Below are 20,767 nucleotides of genomic sequence, written 5' to 3' on the forward strand. Positions count from 1 at the left end.
TGGAGCTCGATCCCATAATGCTGGGATCAGGCCCTGAGCTGAAGGCAGACGCTTAACCGCTGTGCCACCCAGGCACTAGTGTCAGTAATGGCTTTAACCTCCATCTAGTGTTCACTCCTTCTTGCTAAGAATTAAGATACCCAAACATAGAATTACCCCCACTTCCTGACAGCATCCAATACAGTGCTGGCCTTGCTTTCTTGAGCACTTCCCACAATTGCATAAGCCCAAGACCCATAACAAATTCTAACGCTTCTACTGAGATACCCCATTCATTGTTCCCCATTTATGCATTCCTCCTCCTTACCAGAGCTAATAAATCCAGCTTCGGGTGTGTTCCTGGTGGGCTTGTTGGAAGGCATGTACAGCCCCTCCTTTGCTCCAGGGCTATGCTGTATACACACATGTTGAGGGTTTCATTAGAAACCCTCATTAGGTGTGGGACTGTGACATCCACTTGACAAAGAAATGGAGGTTCATAGAGATGAAATAATTTGCCCCAGGTCACACCACCTGGAAGAGTCAGAGATCACATTTCAGACCCCTTGCCAGGAGCACTCTCTTTCCTGCACCCTCCACGGGAGCTCCCTACCCTGTCCCCCTTTTCTGCATTCGTTAGGGAACTTGCCCTACGACCCGGATGCTACAGGGAGCTGAATCCCAAACATGTTACTTTTGCAACTGATCTCCTGTGTGCTTCTGTGAAGAACGACATCCGGGCCCTGAAATGTTTTCTCACTGCAGAGCCCTGCAGCGAGCCCACGCAGCGGCCCAGCAGCCCGAAGCCCGGAGCCGGGAACCCCGCAACGCGGGATCAGCCCAGGCCTCTGGGGGCGGGCTCACGAGAGTGACATCGAGCGGACCAATCCCCGTGAGGGCGCCAGCCACGGGGCCCAATGGCAGGAGAGCCTGGCCGGACAGCGACAGCAACGCCGGCGGCAACACCCGCACCCCAGCAGCCCCGCCTTCTCGGGGGGCGGTGGTGCTCGGCGGACCAAGGCAAGTCTCTGCGGAGCACAGAACGGGCCGCGGACCCACAGACCCACCCACCGACTCCCGGACAGACGGCGGACGGCGTAAGGGGCAGCCGCCCGGTGCGCGAGCGCCTCCCGCAGCTCCTTGGGACCACCGTGGCCACCGAGGGGCCACCGAGGAGCCGAGCGAAGGCTGCTCAGGGAACCGTCGCCGTCGTCACACTGCACGCAGGAGTGCTCTTTCATTGGTTTGCTTTAAAATGAGAGCTTGAGTTTCCCCGACAGGTGCATTTGGTTGAATTCAACGGAAATTCCCCTCCCCGCCCCAGTGCGGCGGTGCAGACCCGGCCCCCGACCCAGACGGCGGGCGGTCAGTGTCCCCGGCGCGTCCCGGGCCGCCCCGGCCTCCGGAGCATTTGCTGCTGGGCAGGCGTCCAGGGAGCGCGGGGCACCCCTCAAAGAGAAGACAGCCCCCAGAGATTCCGGGCCCGGAAAATGATCGGACCCGCGCCTAGCCTGGCAGGAAGACTGTAACCGTGGGGTGAGTTTAAACGAGAAAAAAAAAATCCCTTTACGGTTGGGAGCTGCTTTTTAAAGGCCACCTTCCTGTCCTGTTAACAAGCAGCAAAATAACAATAACAAACAGTTGCGCAACTGTCGTGTTCTCAGAGGAACCTCACTGTTTCCCTTATGAAAACCGGTTGGCAGTATACAATGTGGGGACTGTAGTGAGATTATTCCAAACGAAAATGGGTGACAACTTAGGAAAACTATTTTAAGGCGGCGTGAGCCCTAAAAGGTCATAACTCTTAAAAATAGGAAGTACGACAGTCTCAGGTTTACTACGTACCCTATTCCAAAGTAAAAATTAATCTCTTAGGAAGTGCTTACTGCTTTCTGCTCCCTAGTTTGCCTGTTTACTCCACAAAATTCCTCTAACTTCCCCATTCTTTTTCATAGAATTCAGCTACCTACCCAGGCAATATGAAGATTTTCTTTGTAGAACCTGCCATTTGCCTTAGTGCATTTGCTATGACTTTGACTACTCCACTGACAACACAGTATGTGTATAGGAGAATATGGGAAGAAACGAGCAACTACAGTTTTATATCTGATAGCAATTCTTCTGAATGTGGAAAAAACAAAAGCAGCCCCATTTTTGCATTCCAGGAGGTAAGAAATTAAAATATCCCTAAAATGTAATAAAAGGGGAATGTGTAATGGGGTTTTCAATGAAAGAAGGCATTGCACTCATATGTTGATCTCCCAAGGGTCACCTTAAAACTCCTAAATCCCAAGTTAAGAGCCTTTATTCACTTCTGTTTGAAGTTTCCTGACACCTTTAATCTGCTTCTTCTAAGTAAAACCCCCTTCTTCTTCTGTGACACTGGCTGTTCTCTTTTCTCAGAAAATTTCAGCCTAATCTCATCTCCCCAGTGGCTGTCCCCATTATCCTTCCCCCCAAAAAGCCTGAAGGTTGGACCAAGGCCAGCTGGACCGAGTACTGGGTGGCCTCAAAACAGGGTGCTTCTGCCTTTCCCTTGTTTGCTTCCTCCCAGCCCCCCTTCTACTGCTTGTACATGACCCAGTTTTCAGTGGTCCCCAGAATGTACCCTATCACCAAACACCATGGACCCTGGGCCAGTGTCCATCGTGGGCTGGTGCGGGGAGGGGGGCAGCATGTGTCATTCCTCATTTGCTGTTGTCAGATCAGCTTTGACTCTCAAATATTGAGCAGCTGTGTGAGGTTATCTGCGGAGGAGAGCACTCACTTTGGGCTTGAGGGCACTGAAAATGTTTAGCCAGATATTACAGAACCTTTCCTTCTGCCTCTCCAGCCTCCTCCAATTTTTTGTTTAAAACAGGAGGTACATCGCCATTCTCCTGCTCCCTCAGACAGTTTTTATCAAAGGCTGCCAATGTCCAGATGCAAAGGAGATGCATTCAGATTTGGAATTTCCCCCCAGCAAGCCTTAAAAACAGACCACACTTATCAACGTTGAACTATATCCCTAGAGGATATTTAGTGAGGGCAAAAGACTGGGACTGCCTCCCCAAGGGATGAGAGTTTAAGGGAATTCAAATCACCTGTCTGCTGGCTCTAAGATTTTCTGCTCCGTAGAAGAGAATTCAGGTGTGACTGGAAGATGAGTCTGGGTCCTGGAAGAAACGGCAAAGGGCCCAGAAGGAAGGCTGTAGCATTTCTGGAGGTGTTCGCCGAGGTGTCAGTTATAACCTTGCTGGGGTGAGGCCTGGCTGTTTGGCACAGGTGCTGCTATTCCTCATTTTCTCATTTCTATGGGAGAAATTTTCTTGGAACTGATCATTACTGGGAAGCCATGCAGACATCAAGGTTCTGGCCTAAAGTGAGGTCATAAAAATAGAAGGGCTAAGGGTCTCACCTCGTGGTTTTGTCTCCTGACTTTAAGAATGTTTCCTTTCATATATATATATATATGTATATATATATATATGAATATATATGTATATGTACAAATACATATATATGTATATGTATATATATGTATATATATATGTATATATGTGTGTGTGTGTGTGTGTGTATATGTGTGTGTGTGTGTGTGTATATATATATATATATATATATATATCATTCCCAGGGAGTGAAAAGGTTCAATAGGCTCATCAGTTTCTATATTGGATTCTGTGCTTTCCTACACCAGACACCTAGGAGCAACGGGAGGGACAGAGGGGAAGAGGACTTGAATGCCTGGAAAAATCTGCTGCCCTTGCCCTCCTAGAGTAAAGGGAGAAAGACTGTGGTTCAGTCATGTTGGTGGCCTCTGTGACTGTGCAAGAGATGACTATTGGCCCCCTCTGGCCTTACCTAGTTGCTGAGAGCCCCCACTGCCCAAAGCAGTGGTCTCATTTTGGAGGTTTTCGCCGAATGCTGAAGGTGATTGTTGTTTCATTGTTTTTTAATGAGATTAATATTCAAGAGAACAGACTGCCCTAGACCCTTTCCCTTACAGGTGGCTCTAGAGCTACAGGTGCTTTCTCTCAGATTGGGGAGCTAGAAAGCACCACTGTCTCCACCCATAACTGAGACAGGTCAGGGGGGCCACTCACTTTTAGCTCCTTGGGAAGAAGGAACACTTTTGCTTCCCAGGAGGGACCACCATCACCTTTAGCACTCCTCTCTGGCCCTTTTTCTGGACACCGTTCCTGCTCAGTATAAGAATATTCTCTTACCTGGGGCACCTGGGTGGCTTAGTCAGTTAAGCGTCTGCCTTGGGCTCAGGTTATGAGCTCAGGGTCCTGGGATTAAGCCCCACATCGGGGTCCCTGCTCAGCAGGGAGTCTGCTTCTCCCTCTCCCTCTGTCTCTGCCCCCCACTTGTGTTCTCTCTCTCTCTCTCTCAAATAAATAAAAACTTAAAAAAAAAAAAAGAATATTCTTTTACCTTTAAATTCAAGGACAAATATTTCCTGTTTTATGAGCTTCCTTCTCAATTCCCAGCTCTGCTTAGTGGGTGCTGACCACTTGCTAACTAAAAGAAGTTTAGGAGTTTGAAAACTGTTCTTATAACCCTAAAAACAAAATTTCATAGCACATCGTCAGTCCCTAAAAAAATAAATAAATGTGGTTTTTTTTCGGTTCAGGTTTTTCTTTGCCACGCCCCCAAAAGACCAACTACTTATAAGAAGAGTGCATAACAAAATAATGTATTGAACGTCTTACTGTTATACCATATTTATCCTTCTATGAAACAAATACATGGGCACACGTAGTATTAGAACGCAAGATAATAATATGAATTTCAGGGTTCAGATATAAGAATAAACTAAGCTAGTTCACTTATACTTACCATTTTGAAAGTCTATATGAATAAAAGTTTTATTTTTCAATCCATTGGGATTAATATGTATAACCATACAAATAAATATTGATCTAATCTATTTTTAAATCTTTGAGTTTTCTGAGTCTTGTGACTGTAAGGTACACCCACATACTTCTCTTGGGGAAGATTAGTCTCTAAAGGACGTCTTAAAATGGCAAGGCTGTGGAAAGGAAACTCTTGGATGAGGGAGAAGAGATAGGGAATTCTAGGCATGTTTGTTGACTTTTGCAGAGGAAGGAATTTTTAAGCCCTTTGTTACCCCCTCCTTTCCACTCCCTCCTTTCCAGGTTAACTGACTGGTTTTGAGGTATTAAACTGGCCATTGTGGTCTGTTCTCTTCAGGTACTTTCAAGATAGGGACCCTGCTATTTGAGGGGACAAGTTGGCATTAACCAGATCATGAAGTTGTCCTTGTTCAGTTATTTATTTATAAACCTTTTAATAAGTAACACAATCCATTAACACCAGCAGATAGGGAATATTTTCTACTCAATTGTAATTATACATTTTAGCCTATGAAATTGTGACTTTTTAAAAATTGATATTCCTTTCCTTAAGTTATACCCGTCTCTACATTGTCATTCCGTTCAATCTTATACAGGAAATAGCACTTTTTACTCTGATTTCTCCCATCTACCCTTATCTAATATATAATTATAGTTCTCCAGAGTTTAAAAGGTATAGGTTGCAGGACAGTAGTCTGTGTAAAAGGCTGGGTTAGGAATGACAGGAGATAGAAGACAGGATGTGGGGGAGGGGTGGAAATGGGAGGAGGAATCCCAAACTGGAACATCTTGTTGACAAGTTGATTAAAAGATAACCGTTTCATTTACTTCTTTATTCAGTAAGTATTTACCTGATGGCTTTTATATCCGTAGAGATACAGAGATGTGCTCAGGAAGCCTGACCCTGTAAAAATGAAAACAGCCGAAGCTGATTAAGCACTAATGCGTAATAGGATCTGTGCGGTGTGCCTTATATTGACATACTGACTTCAAATGTAACTCTCACGAGAGCCTGCGAGATGGAGTCTTGTTCCGCCCTCTTGTCAGAGGAAGCTATTGGGGATAAATGATTTGGTCAGGATCACACACAGCTAGCAAGTTACAAGGCCTATTTCACTTGCTTATTCATTCACCCAATCCATATCTAGGGTGTGCCCTGTGAGGCACTATTATTGCAACTGGTGATGACAGGGTGGTGAAGAAGACGGGGTTCTAGCCCTCGGGGAGCTTAGGCTGTAGTGGAGATGGCACAGAGTGAGCAGTTCAATTAAAGTAACCTGTCCTGTCGAGGGTCTAAAGAAAGTCTCTCAAGAAAATATAGCCAGACAAGCTCATTTTTGAGGTTTAGTGGGGTTGCTTTGGATTGCGTGATTAGTCCAGAAGGCTTCTGAGGAGGTGACATTTGAATTGAGGAAGTGAGCTGCGTGACCATCACGCAGAGGGAATAGCAAGTACAAAGGCGAATGAGCATGGAGTGTTTGAGGAACGGCACGTGGCTAAGGGGAGCGAGGAAGTGGAGATGAAATCAGAGAAGTCATGATATCTGGCCGCCCACGCCATGGCAAAAATTCGGATTTATTCCAGCATGAGGAAAGCCACTGGGGGATTTTGAGCAGAGGAGTGACATGAGCCTATTGTTTTTAAAGATCACGCTAATGTGATCTGTGTAAAGAACTGACTACATCTGAATCTAGGGTCTGACTCCAGAGCTCTTAATCCTTACACCAAAGAGTGCAACTGGGGAATGATGACTGCAATATGAGAAGGTTCAACAGAGGGAGAGATTACATCTGTTTGGGCATTTCAGGGAAATCCAAGGGGACCTGACTATGGACTGTGCCTGTAACATAGAGTATTGGGTGGGGTGAGTGGAGATAATGCAGAAGAGTGGGGTTGGACTGCATCTCAGTGGCCTTACATAACAGACAAGGAGTGTGAACTTTCTTTAGCAGGCAGTAGGCTGAGCAGATGAGAGGCATGCGGCTAATGTGTTTTGGTAAGATGCTCCCACCATTGGTGTGCATGATCTGCAAAGTGAGGAGGCTGGCATCGTAGACTCAATGAGGAGAGAGCCAGCTAGATGCCAGGACGGTCCAGGTGAAGACTGTGAGCCCTGTCCTTCCAGGGGCAGCTCTGGGGCTGTAAAGAGGTAAAGGACTTGAGAATCACTGGGTGTTGGTGGGCCTGGGTGAAGGGAAAGGCCAGAAACAAAGATGACTGAAGTTTTGAGTCTGAGTGACTAGAAAATTTCCTGATAACATGAAATTGCTAGCATTATTTGAATATATAAAAATAAACATAGGCTCACTCTTTTAAAAAAATCATTAATTTCAGAATTTGATATTTTTGTGGTTAATCAGTTGTTTTATGGGCTTCCTAAATATTACCTCAATCTGTTTTTAAAAATGAGTTTAGTAATCCCTAGTATAAAAAATGATACATACTCTTTATATAAAATTTGGAAAATACAGAGAGAAGTGGCAAACGGAAAATGCTTTTAAATCACCCCAAATTCTTTCCATCAAATAACTAGCGTAATGATTGTAACATCTTCCAGTCTGTGTGTGTACGTGGTGGTTTTGGTCTTCGGGGGACTTGGGTTTATCTTACTCCTCAGTTCTACCATCTTTAGTCAGTGCAAAGCTGCTCTTTGGGTTTTATCTTATTTTTTAGTAAGTAAAGAAATAGATTAGAAGAAACTTATTTGTGGAGACACATGTGAACAAAGCAACCGAGTGCTTCCTAAACAAAGGTCTATCAAATATGACATTTACATGTGACACTCATTCCCCTTTAAGTAGACAGAAAGATCTATCACAGGAAAGGGTATTGCTCTTGCTTTATAACAGTGGTCATGATCTCAGTGCTAAGCTGTTGAGAGATGAAAGAAAAATCATTATATGACCAGTCCCAGATGTCTTGGGGTCTGTGGATCTTCTGTGTAAGACAGACACACACCAATACACAATTGTCTGTTTATGAGTTCAAGTCCCCACCACGGTACTTGCATATTACGCCTGAGCTTCGATTACTATATTGCCTCTTGATATTTGCTTTGTGAACTGGATGAAGATTCAAGCTGTATCAAATCCATGCACCAGCGATTCCTTATTGGTGACCTACTGGAAATGTAAAGAAAAGTATGCACTGTGATATTTCTGTGCATGTTGTCTGTATCTCTGTAAACACATTGTCTTCTTTTGGTCTCTTTGCAGGAAGTTCAGAAGAAAGTGTCTCTTTTCAATCTGCAGATGGACATAAGTGGGTTAATTCCTGGTCTGGTGTCTACATTCATACTTCTGTCTTATAGTGATTATCGAGGACGAAAATTCCCTTTGATCTTGTCTTCTGTTGGTGCTCTTGCAACCAGTGTTTGGCTCTGTTTGCTTTCCTATTTTGCTTTTCCATTCCACCTTTTGATTGCATCTACCTTCATTGGTGCACTTTTTGGCAATTACACCACATTTTTAGGAGGCTGTTTTGCCTACATTGTTGATCAATGTACAGAACAGAAACAAAGAACAATTCGAATAGCTATAATCGACTTCATACTTGGATTTGTCACTGGATTAACAGGACTGTCTTCTGGTTATTTTATCAGAGAAATAGGTTTCGTGTGGTCCTTTTTAATTATTGCTATGGCTCATGCTCTTAACTTGATTTATATTTCATTTTTTCTTGGTGATTCAGTGAAAGAATCTTCATCTCAGAATGTTTCCATGTCATGTAGTGAAGGCTTTAAAAACCTATTTTACCGAACTTCCATGCTTTTTAAAAATGCTTCTGGTACGCGACGGTATTTTCTCTGTTTGTTACTTTTTACAATAATCACTTACTTTTTTGTGATAATTGGCGTTTCCCCCATCTTAATCCTTTATGAATTGGATTCACCACTCTGCTGGAATGAAGTTTTTATAGGCTATGGATCAGCTCTGGGTAGCGTCACTTTTTTTAGTAGTTTCCTAGGAATATGGCTTTTTTCTTACTGTATGGAAGACATTCACATGGCCTTCATTGGAATCTTTACCACCATGGCAGGAATGGTTATGACTGCTTTTGCCAAAACAACACTGATGATGTTTTTAGGTAAGTTACACATGTAGCCTCAGAACTAACCATGTATTTATATCAAATGAATTTAGTCTGTTGGGTGATAAACTTTTAATATAAAATTCTCTATTTAATGCATTCTAGTTCAAATAAGGCACTTTGTCAAAAGCCAGTTTGCCAGAAACTGAAAGCCAATTTGCTTTAAAAGAAAAAAAGCAATTCACTGAATAACCACAATTTTCCAAATTTGCATACTTGCCAAAAATTGTTTTGAGGAACATTCTTCTTGTGAGTCATTTCTTCAAAAGAGCTTTTGCCAAGTTGAATATTTCTTAAAATGCTGAAGGTTGGAGCACTGGGGAGGCTCAGTCGGTTGAGCATCCAATTCTTGATTTTGGCTCAGGTCAAGATCTCAGGGTCGTGAGATGGAGCCCCACTCAGGCTCCCTGCTCAGCGGGGAGTCTGCTTGAGATTCTCTCTTTGCCCCTCCCTCTACCCCTCCCCTCTCCCTCTCTTAAAAAAAATGCTGCTAAGAAGGCTACTTTCCATAAAAATTTTAAAGAGCATTACATAAAGTAGACAGAAGATTTATAAAATTCATATTTATTGAATATATTCAAGAAGAAAATTCTTTAAAGACAGGATTTCGCAAATTGGTCATTTCATCAATAGGCTTTTGATAAATCACTTTTTGCCAAACTAGACTGCTTCCTTACCTACCTATCCCATAAGTGGTTTTTTGTAGGGCTTGCATGAGATGCTACATTTGAAAGAGCTAAGGGATATGTAAAGTGGGACCTTGAGAAAGTTCCGATTTCATCTTTATTTACAAAGGCACTGTCAACCTCTTGCTACCTTGCGGGGAAGCAGGATGAAAATATAGAATTGGGCTTAAGGTCCATCTATAGTACCAGGTGATCTTGGGCAAGTTATTTAACTACTCTGGGCCCTCATTTACTCATCTGTACAATGGGCACAGTAGCACCTAATTCACTGGATTATAATGAATATTAGAAGAGATCACCGTAAAGCACTTAGCACAATGCCTCGTAGTCAGTAAATGTCAGTTCTCCCTGTCTCCCTTAGAGTTGCCAAGCCAAGTACGTTGATACATATGAAAACACATTGAAAACTTTAGAGTCATCTGGAAAAATAATATCTTACTATTTTATCATATAACTAGAAATGCTACTATTAGGGGTCCATAATTTAAGAGGAGAGGCAATCTGTGTTCATGAAATTATTCCACAGAGCAGCAGCAGAAAGACAAAGAACCAATTTATCAATACATGCATTAATATAATAAGAGAATGCAGACACTAAGAATGCCAAGTCTGAAAAAGGAAAAACAGAAAACAAATGTGAAAAACCAAGTCATACCTTGCTAAATGAGAGGTCACAACAATAATCAGGGAAATAGCCGATCAGTCCCACTTGGCAGATTATATAGATCTGGACCTCAAACCCCCCTGAACTCTTGTTCTTAGCACTGAAATAAGAGGGTAAACGAACCTTGAACTGGCCTGTCTGCAGCGTATCTGTGTATTCATTAAACAGAAGTCTATAATTAATTCCTTCAGTCCTTAGATGCAATGAGTTAGGATTCTTAGAAAACATTTCACATTGAAAATTGATCATTGGTTTTCTGATTTAGCCTGTGATTTCCCACCATTTCTCTTACAGTCAGGCTGCCGTTTCTTTTCACTATTGTGCCACTCTCTGTTCTACGCTCCATGGTATCGAAACTGGTTCGTTCTACTGAACAAGGTGAGTTTAATTTGCTGAAGGAAAATAATGAATCATCAATCTGTACCAGCTCAAACCTATGTACGACCATTGCTTGATTCTTCAAAATATTTTACAACCCTTTTTCTGCTCAGAACTCCTTTTGAATTAAGTGGTAAGTTCTGTGTTCCCAAGAGGCTTATATTCAGGCAGGAGTGCCCCTGCCCCGGATCTCCTGCTTTAGAAGGCTTGCTCTGGCCAGACCCCGCCCCAAGAAGAGAGGAGTGCTCAGCGCTAGACAGATGCCCACTGGGAGCCCACCACACCTACCCCTTCTAGACTATACTCTGGGTACCTGGACCCCTGTAATTCCCAGCCAGACAGCTCTGGGTTCATGTCCACGAGTGCCTGGATGGTGCTCTTTCTTAGACTCTTTTGCCTGAGGGTAGAGTGACCGCAGCATGCTCCCCTTTAGACCAAAGGAGTAGCCAAGCCATGACTCTTTATAAGCGATCTGGTCCAGCCTTAGAACTGCAGAGTGGGGTATCTACACGCATGTGTAAATGATCCTTTCTGAGCAGGATGGAGCAAGAGGTAGAACACAACATGGGTGGGCTGCACCCTACAGCTGGGGACTGAGGGCCAAGGGCTAGCTAGCTCTGCCAGTGCGGTCATTTTCCTACACGGAACTCTAAAAAGTCTGAGACTTCTAAGTCTGTTCCTGACCTTCCAAATCATCATGAAGGTATATGGCATGGTATATTTCTCAGAGCAGAGAGACAACATATCTTAGTTAACAGTTTGTTTATTCGAACTGTAACTTTTAAATACTTAGAATATAATATATAGGCCTCTAATTGTATTCTTACACTGGAGCCCACAAATGTTAGAGCCGGGCCTGAATGAGAGTCCTAGCAAAAACAGGATCCCACTCAGCTGGTTCAGTAGAGACGGTAATGAAGGGCAGCAGGATGGGGGGTGGGCAGTGGCGAAGGCACCCAGAGAAGATGGCCCAAATAAGAAGGGAGCAGAGACAAACACCACAACCTTTCTCTCCACCTTCATCCCATTGACCAAGCACAACAGAAAGTCAGACTAGCAAGGAAATCCAAGTCATATGATCTGAAGGGTCAGCCTCCCAGAACCGGATACAGGAGATCAAACAGTATGAAGGGGAAGGCAGAGAATGACCTATACAGAAGGACAAAAAAATTAAATTTCTGATTTGAACTAGTTACTAGTTAGATATTAGGCATATGGGGTTGTCCTCCTTCCTCCCTAACATATGAATACTGTTAGACTTGAAGCTTTCTTTTGTTTCATGTCTTAGCCTGGTGCAAATATTCATATCAATTGTTCGTGGAGCATTCATAATTATGATACTGTGTTTATGCCAGTTTAGTCAACACTGGGCAAGACTGCATAATTCAATACATTTAAAAATATATCTCTTGGTTCTCTTCCACTCATAAGATACAGCTGTATATGCACACAGCTATTTATAGACTATGTAATGATGATGAACTGGAAAACCCCACTTAGGAATATAAAAATACGTAACTATAGTATATAAAAACCTACCTGCTTCCTTGGGTTATGCAATGGTTTCTTAGATACAACACCAAAAGCATAACAACAAAAGAAGAAATAGATAAATTAGACCTTATCCCAATTAAAAACTTTTGTGCTTCAAAGGACACCATCAAGAGAGTGAAAAGACAACCAATAGAATGTGAGAATACATTTATAAATCAAATGTCTAACAAGGAAGTTGGGAGGTGGGTGGAGGGATGGAGGAAATAAGTGGAGGGCATTAAGAATACAATTAGCACGATGAGCACTGAGTAATCTATGGAAGTGCTGAATCACTATATTATACACCTGAAACTAATATAACACTGTGTGTTAACTACACTGGAATTTAAAAAACTCAACAACAAAAAGACAACCCAATTATATAGGCAAAGGATTTGAATAGACATCTCTCCAAAAAGGTGTACAGATGGCCAATAAGCACATGAAGAAATGTTCGACATAGGGGCGCCTGGGTGGCACAGCGGTTAAGCGCCTGCCTTTGGCTCAGGGCGTGATCCCGGCGTTATGGGATCGAGCCCCACATCAGGCTCCTCCGCTATGAGCCTGCTTCTTCCTCTCCCACTCCCCCTGCTTGTGTTCCCTCTCTCGCTGGCTGTCTCTATCTCTGTCGAATAAATAAATAAATAAAATCTTAAAAAAAAAAAAAAAAGAAATGTTCGACATCATTAGCCATCAGGGAAATGCAAATCAAAACCACAGTGAGACCCACTAGGATGGCTAAAATGAAGAAGACAGACCAAGATGTGGAGAAATTGGAACCCTCCTCTACTGCTGCCCGGAACAGAAAATGATGCAGCCATTTTGCAAAAACAGTTTGGTAGCTCCTCAGAAAGTTAAATATGAGTTAGTGTATGACTCAGCAATCCCAGTCCTAGAAATAGAATGGAATTGAAATCCCAACAGAAATGAAAACATATGCCCACACAAGATCTTGTACACAAATGTTCATAGCAGCATTATTTATAATAGCCAAAAAATACAAACATGGAAATGCCCATGAACTGGCAAACAATAGACACAACATGGTGGTGTATCTGCCCAATGGAATATTATCTGGCCATAAAAATTAAGTCCTGATGGTACCTGCTACACCATGGGGGGACCTTGAAAGCATGACGCCAAATGAAAAGAGCCAGACACAAAAGGCCACATATTGTGATAGGAATATGGTTCCATCTAGATGCAATGTTCAGAAAAGGCAAACCCACAGAGACAGAAATCAGAGAAGTGCTGTCCAGGGCTGTAGAGATAGGGGGTGACTGGGAATGGGTACAGTTTCTTCTGGGGTGATGGCTGCATAGCTCTGTGAACTATGCAGTTTAAAGGGGTGGGTTTTAAGGTATGTGAATTATATCTCAATAAAGCTATTCAGCGAAAATAGAAAAATCTACCTGCTTTAACTTGGAACTAACGTAGACTCATCAGGGTGTATAGTTTGTTTCTGTTTATATTTGGTTTAGTTTATTTATAAAGACTTTTAAAAAGTCATTTCATACTGTTAAATATAGTGACGTTCAAAATGTTTTGTTTACCTTTTGGTATTTCATATTCTGAATTATAACTTTGTGAATCGTGAGTCCATTGTTCTAGGATAGGATAATTAAACTTTGTTTTTAACTGTAAACTACGAAATCCTTTTGATGATGTCAGAATTTCCATACTAAATATATTCCCATCCTTCATTACTTTTTAAAAATGGGATATTTTTGTGAAAATGTTATGCACTTTAAAGTAATCAGAGAAGGGAAACACTGCATAGGGTTTCACTGGCCTCTCACTATCCCTATTATCTTGAATAAGAAAGGAGAGAAAACTAGATTTGGGTAATTATTTTGTGCTCCGTACAGCTGTGAAAGTCACAGCTAAAGCCACCCTGGACAACCCCTTACCTTGTCACCACCTGCGCACTCCTTGTGATTACAGATTGGAACACCATAAAAACAGACTTGACTTTTGAGGTCTACTCAATTAAAAAAAAAAAGTACAGAAAATAAACTAACCTGCACTTATTATTTAATTCAGTTTACTTCTGGTAACTATTAAACAAGTTGAACTGCTTGGGGAAGTTAAGCAAAAAGCAAACCCTACTTTGTAATAGTATGGCTGTTTATGCCAGACAGACATACCGCCTGACCAACTTTCTGTCAAGAATGGATTTAAGCCATTGCATAATAGGACTAGAACGATCCAGTCTGTCTTCCATGGCACTGTGTCTAGCTGTAGCAAGGGATCAGAAATATAAGAAAATAATAGCATAGTTAGATTCCCGGGAGGAGTACTTCCTCCCAATTAAACTGACTTCATGTCTTATCATAAAACATGGAAGCAGTAGGTCTTTATGCTACTTGCTGATTGATAACTGGGCTCTTGAATTAAGCTTTTATTCATTCATTTGACAAATATGGATTAAACATACCTACCATGTGCCAGGACAGATAAGCCCTGGGACACAGCAGTAAACAAAGTAGATGCACACTTGACATGAACAGAGCTTTCGTTTTAGTTAAAAGAAGACACATACATGAAAATAACAATATTCTTCAGAGCTATGTTTATGTTTTATGAACATGTGACCTGTCATTCAATGAAGAATGAGAAGCAACCTATGAGAATATATATACTAAGGTAAAAAGCTTAAATAGATAACAACACACGACACAATCTACTAGACCAAGACCATGGAGAAAATGAGAACATAGACATGTAAACCATAATCCAGTTATGAAAGATGCCCTCAAGCCTGCCTTTTCCTTCTTATCTGTCCAATCAAATACAATTATTTACATGATTTGCATTTGTAAGAAAAATGCATTCCCATTTACCATGGAGAAGTAAACTTGGCAAAGTAAGGAAGAAGCACCACGGCTTAATGCGAGAGTCTACAGACGCTCCATACGAACGAATACTGGGACGTCATGGAGAGCGGAAAACTATCACAGAACTTTCTATCTGGTGATGCAAAATTTGACAAAGAGGAAGAAAGGTACATCCTGTCTAGAGGTTTAACTGCTCGGCCAATGTGGTCTTGGATTCCAGACAAAATTAAAAATCAGTAGAATTAATGAGCCCTTTTCTCTGATTATGAGCTTGGACTAGCCACGCAGCCACTCTGTACTTCTCGAACAATGCTCCAGGGCCTACTGCCCTCTCCCAAACGTGGTTACTTGAAGAGTCACACAGGATGAATCTTGTGGACTAAACTTGTGTCCCTTTGAAGGAAGGGCTCAAATTCAAACTGCAGACCCTATATGCGATCATCTGTCTGTCACTTTTGCCAGATCTGAGAAGCAGATGAAAAGGATTGCTTAACTTTCAAAAGGCCCCCGGGGTGGGACCTTTGCTAGTGGGAGCCACCGCGCATCCACAGGGACAGAGTGGGAGATAATTCTGAACGACAGTGGTAGCTGTGGCTGTATGTGCAGCTGTGCAGGGAGAGGAGACTGGATTTCAAATGTGTCAGCTGCTGTTGCCTCTTACCTTTGCCCTACTGACATCAAACTATTGTTTTAACTTCCCTCACATCAGGTCATGGAGAACTGGTGACCTCAGTTTCTTCACCTGCAAAATGGGTCACTGGCTTCTCAGGCATTTAGAGGGAGTAGCTTCCTCACCAAGCAGTGACCCACGTTTGCTTTTTTCAACAAGGAAAGGTTTCTCCCTTCGTTTTGTTTATGGTTTTGTTACTCAGCCACTTCTTTCTCTCCCTCCGCACCCTGACCCCAAACAGGCACCCTGTTTGCTTGCATTGCTTTCTTGGAAACACTTGGCGGAGTCGCTGCAGTTTCTGCTTTTAATGGAATTTATTCAGCCACTGTTGCTTGGTACCCAGGCTTCACCTTTTTACTGTCTGCGGTTCTGTTGCTAATTCCGGCCATCAGTCTATGGTATGTAATTATTTCTAATCATTTTATCAAAGGATAGCTGGATTAAGTGAATTCCCTCACCTCACCGGTCAAATTACATGGACTGTTAAAGCTGTTAAAAAACAAAACTCAACTGAGTAACTTCTTTTTAAAATTTATTTTTGTTTTAGAGAGCGAGCGAGTGGGTGGGGAGGGGCAGAGGGAGAGAGAATCTTAGGCAGGCTCCGTGCTCAGCGTGGAGCCAGACATGCGGCTCGATCTCACCACCCTGAGATCATGACCTGAGCCAGAACCAAGAGTTGGATGCTTAACTGACTGAGCCAGCCAGGGACTCCTCAACTGAGTAACTTTTAAAGATCTAATTGGCTCTACTAATTGATTCATGAATCAGGCAGCATCCCATTTAACAAGTGGGGGAGCTCTGAGGAGCTGTGCTGAGTGGAAGGTTTTCATAGAATGGAGGGTGGATCAAGAAGTTATTAGCAAAAGAGAAGAAATAATTATTTCAGGCAAAGTCACCTTCCCTTAAGGAGGGCAGGTGGTCTTATCAGGTGGATGACCCCATCTTCCTTTGGGGGATGGAGAGGGCCCATGTGGCAGGCTCACTGGTGCTGATCAGAAAACTCTTGCCTGACTAGTGAAGATTCTGTCTCTGGGGGAGGCTGGAACTGCAGTTAAGTTACATATTCAGTCCAGGTTTAAAAACTTGGCCTACCTGATGCCATTTTGGGCCTGTGGTTTTCTTTTTAACAAAGTTTTGCCTCAGAATGTACTTATCTCGATAACTTTTAGACATGAAGACATCTATTGATGATGTTGGAGACCTAAGAAGAAAGAGAGAATGACAAGGCTGACCAGAACTAGGAGAAAGAAAGATTGGGTCAAACTCTGAATAGCTACCCCCTGTCTTTTTAAATATGAACAACTGATTAAATAAGCATCCAAGAACAGATAGATAGAGAGATTGATTCAAACTACGATTTCCTAGAGTATAATATCTTCTGAAGGTCAAAGATTACTATGAGAAGATAGACTTTAATATGGAGTCTTGGGTTCATGATGAGAGCAAATAGTGTACACTGAATATTAGGAATTTTCTTTCCAGAGAGTTGGCTTATTTAATGACTCCCTTTTTAAAGGTAAATACCCAAATAAATACAAAGTACTAAATTCTATTTGTGAATAGTACATAGGATAAAAAGACCAGAGTCATACACGTAAGAGAAATATTTATTTCTCCCTTTGCCTTTGGTTAATGAGAAGGATGATCTAACCAGGTAAGTGTTTGCTAAAATGCCCAGGCAAACAGAGTTAAACACATTCTGTGGGGCCAGCACACTGAGCTGAGAGCTCACTACCCTTTCTTTGCTGGGCTTTGCCCATTCCACATGGCTAAGAGCGTGGTGCAGTGATGGGGATCAGTAGAAGGCGGGGCACAAAAGGCATCTCTGCTTTCTCCTGAGCATTGGTGTGGGACGCGATGAGTAAGGGTGAAAAGTACCGATGCACCCAGCTGTACGCATTCTGCCAAGACTGTGAACTCCTTAAAGGACTGCCCTACGTTTATTCATAGTAGGACCTCAGTACATATTGTCTCTACTGAATTGTGATACCTAAATCTGTGTGCGAGTATAATAGTATTTACAGTTCCGCTGTAATTTGATGAAAAGTTATTTTTACTAGATATCTTTTTTAAAAGAGACTATTCACCTATTGAACTGGTAAAATTAAAAATACATGCTGTGCTAATGAGTACGCGATGAGACAATCTTAATACATTGCTGGTAGTAGTATTATTTGGCACTATCATTTTTGGAAGGCAATTCATAAACATGTATCAAAATCTTTTGTAAAAAGTTCATAGTATTTGACCCAGTGATTCCTTTTAGAAACATATCCTAAGGGAACGGTCAGTAATATCAAAAATTTATATACAGTTGACTCTTGAACAACACAGGTCTGAACTGCATGGATTCACTTAACATGCAGATTTTAAAAAATAGACACAGTACTATAATGGATTTTTCTCTTACAATTTTCTTAGTAATATTTCTCTAGTTTTACTATAAAAATAGAGCATATAATATATATATACATATATATATAACATACCAAATATATATATATATATATATATATATATATCAATCATACCAAATACATGTTAATAGACTGCTTTATGTTACTGGTAAAGCTCCTGGTCAATAGTAGGCTATTAGTAGTTAAGTTTTTAGGGAGTCAACAGTGATATGAACATTTCCAGCTGCATGGGCACCCCAACCCCTACATTGTGCAAGGGTCAACTGGTATGAAGACGTTCATTAAGACAAAGAACTTTTTTTAAATGATCAAAATGTTCAACAAGAGAATGAGTAAATAAATGACGGTGCATCCATATCATGAAAAATAACATTAATAAGAATTAGGGGGTAGCATAATGGGTAATTTTAATTTTATTATTCATATATTTATATGTTATGAACACATATGCAGCTAGCTAAAAGACAGTTATCCTTTAAAAATTTTCCAATGTAAATGTAGATGGTCTTCTGAGATTTTTTTAACCCTATACTGTTCAATATTTTTAAAAATAAAATTACATGCAGGGTGTCTGGGTGGCTCAGTCAGTTGGGCGTCTACCTTTGGCTCAGGTCGTGATCTCAGGATCCTGGGATCAAGCCCAGCCTCAGAGTCCCTGCTCAGCAGGGAGTCTGCTTATCCCTCTGCACCCTCGGCCCCTGCTCGTGCTCTCTCTCAAACAAATAAAATCTTTAAAATTACATTTATTTTTAAAGATTTTATTTATTTACTTGGGGAGAGGGGAAGGCAGAGGGACAGGGAGAGACAGTCCTAAGCAGGCTCTGCACTGAGCACCAAGCCCCGGCACAGGGCTCTGTCTCACCACCCTGAGATCATGACCCTGAGATCACGACCTAAGCCGAAACCAAGAGGCAGTTGGTTAACCGGCTGAGCCACCCAGGTGCCCCCCATTACTGCTTTTTAAATTCTAGATGTCTTCTTGTCCCAGCTTCAGTTATAGGTAGTGAACATGGACTTCAGCCGTATCTATAGTCATAACTACTTTTTGTGGACTACAGAATAAACAATGGGATAGATGGACATTTTAGGTACCTGGAAGAGAAAAAAACTGTAGATTGGTTATTATTTTCAGAATGCTATTCATAGTGAGTCAGTTGGACTCAAAATGCTATTATGTTCCTTCTACATATAATTTTCATAATATATTGAAAGCCATATAATCTGGGGAAAGATAGAATACAGGTTATTTATGTATTGCCTTCATCGCAATTTTAAAATGTCTTGTTTGCTTTTGCAGTGTGGTCAAGTGCACCAGCTGGAATGAAGGAAGCTATGTATTTCTTACACAAGAGGAATCCAGTGAAGACACTTCGGATACATGATTAATTGTGATTTAAAAAAAAAAAACCTGAAAGCACATATCATATATTCTGACTTCTGAGGAATGTAAACTAGTTCCATAATCAATATTTCATGAATAATCAATGCTACATGTTCTTTCTTCTAAACTGAACAGTGAGAGAACTAGCTCCTGGCTCTAGCTTCTTACAGTATCATGCACTTTGAGCACTTTATGAATATCATGTGATAGATTTTCATAGATAGAAGAACAAATCTCAAAACGTTTCCCATTTTTGGATTTAGGAAAGAAACTGAAGCTTCACAATATAAAGAGGGATTTAAGAAACTTGACACAATCAAAAGCAATAATCTCCTGACATACTCCAGTCTCACACTGGGACCAAGGAAGGAGAACTAACTCTATACCTCAGTTTCTTCATCTGCAAAATGGGTTTCTGACCTCTTGAAGATTTTGAAGGCCTGACTGTTCAAAATTATGATGAATTATTCACTGATAGGAAAATAATGATAGAAGTTTCAAAGACTTCTAGTACAATCGTACCTCTGCTTGAATAATGCTTTGTTTTAATAGAGCCCATCAAGGTGCTATTGACAGTGAAAGGTTTTTAACAGATGCAAAAAACTGAAAACGGAATCACTTTTAATGATACATATTTTTACTTTTCCTAATATGTTTCATCAGTGACAGGCATGATAACAATTAGATAGGTAACACAGGGGCGATTGGAAAAAAATACCATAAAAAATTATTTATAAAGAAATGTAAAAACCGAGTGAGAGCAGCCAATCAGGAAGTAATATTTTAGAGCCAATATTCATTCCTTATTTTTATCAAGGGACAGCCATTTCTTACTGCCTTAAACTCATCCTGAGACCCACCCGGTCCCTGAAAACACATTCTTTCATGCCTCCTGTCTTTCTATACACTGTTCCATTTGCCCTTTCTCCCTCGGGACAATGAAACTTTAGCGTCTCAGCCAAAACACTGCTTCCTCTGCATAGCCTTCTTGACATTTTTTCCCTACTCCTATATTCCCCCCCACCCTGCAGGGTGCCCACAGCACCTTCTGTACACTTCCGTCCTAGCATTTTCCACTGTCTCATAATGTTTGTTTTCCCTACTTGACAATGAGCACCTTGAGGACAGGGACAATCTTTGATTCCTCATTTTATCCTCAATAAACGTTTGTTGAACTAAATATAAAACTTTGTTTTTACTTGTAAGAAGAATTGAAAACTACATATTTAATGCGTTATGAGAGGTAACCACTGATATCGATGCTATAGCCA

General features: G+C 41.6%; 1 protein-coding gene across 1 annotated transcript; it reads left to right on the top strand.

The window, feature by feature from the left end:
* The first annotated feature begins 943 nt into the window (after window positions 1-943).
* SLC46A3 (solute carrier family 46 member 3) lies at window positions 944-19,600 on the top strand. The gene is made up of 6 exons (XM_045797035.2): window positions 944-1,515; window positions 1,935-2,147; window positions 8,057-8,927; window positions 10,575-10,658; window positions 15,940-16,096; window positions 19,413-19,600. Exons 2-6 carry the CDS (start codon window positions 1,959-1,961, stop codon window positions 19,495-19,497), a joined length of 1,386 nt encoding a protein of 461 aa, XP_045652991.2. The 5' UTR covers window positions 944-1,515; window positions 1,935-1,958; the 3' UTR covers window positions 19,498-19,600.
* The last annotated feature ends 1,167 nt before the right edge of the window (window positions 19,601-20,767 follow it).

This window comes from Ursus americanus, chromosome 10, assembly GCF_024610735.1.
Source record: "Ursus americanus isolate L20-20 chromosome 10, mUrsAme1.1.p, whole genome shotgun sequence".
NCBI lineage: Eukaryota > Metazoa > Chordata > Mammalia > Carnivora > Ursidae > Ursus > Ursus americanus.

What these genes read in the sequence shown, in the direction of transcription:
- SLC46A3 (XM_045797035.2), top strand. Translation starts at nt 1,959, where the DNA reads ATGAAGATTTTCTTTGTAGAACCTGCCATTTGCCTTAGTGCATTTGCT. An exon ending in GGTTCGTTCTACTGAACAAG is followed by an intron (nt 10,659 to 15,939) that starts GTGAGTTTAATT and finishes GACCCCAAACAG; the next exon opens with GCACCCTGTTTGCTTGCATT. An exon ending in ATTCCGGCCATCAGTCTATG is followed by an intron (nt 16,097 to 19,412) that starts GTATGTAATTAT and finishes TTGCTTTTGCAG; the next exon opens with TGTGGTCAAGTGCACCAGCT.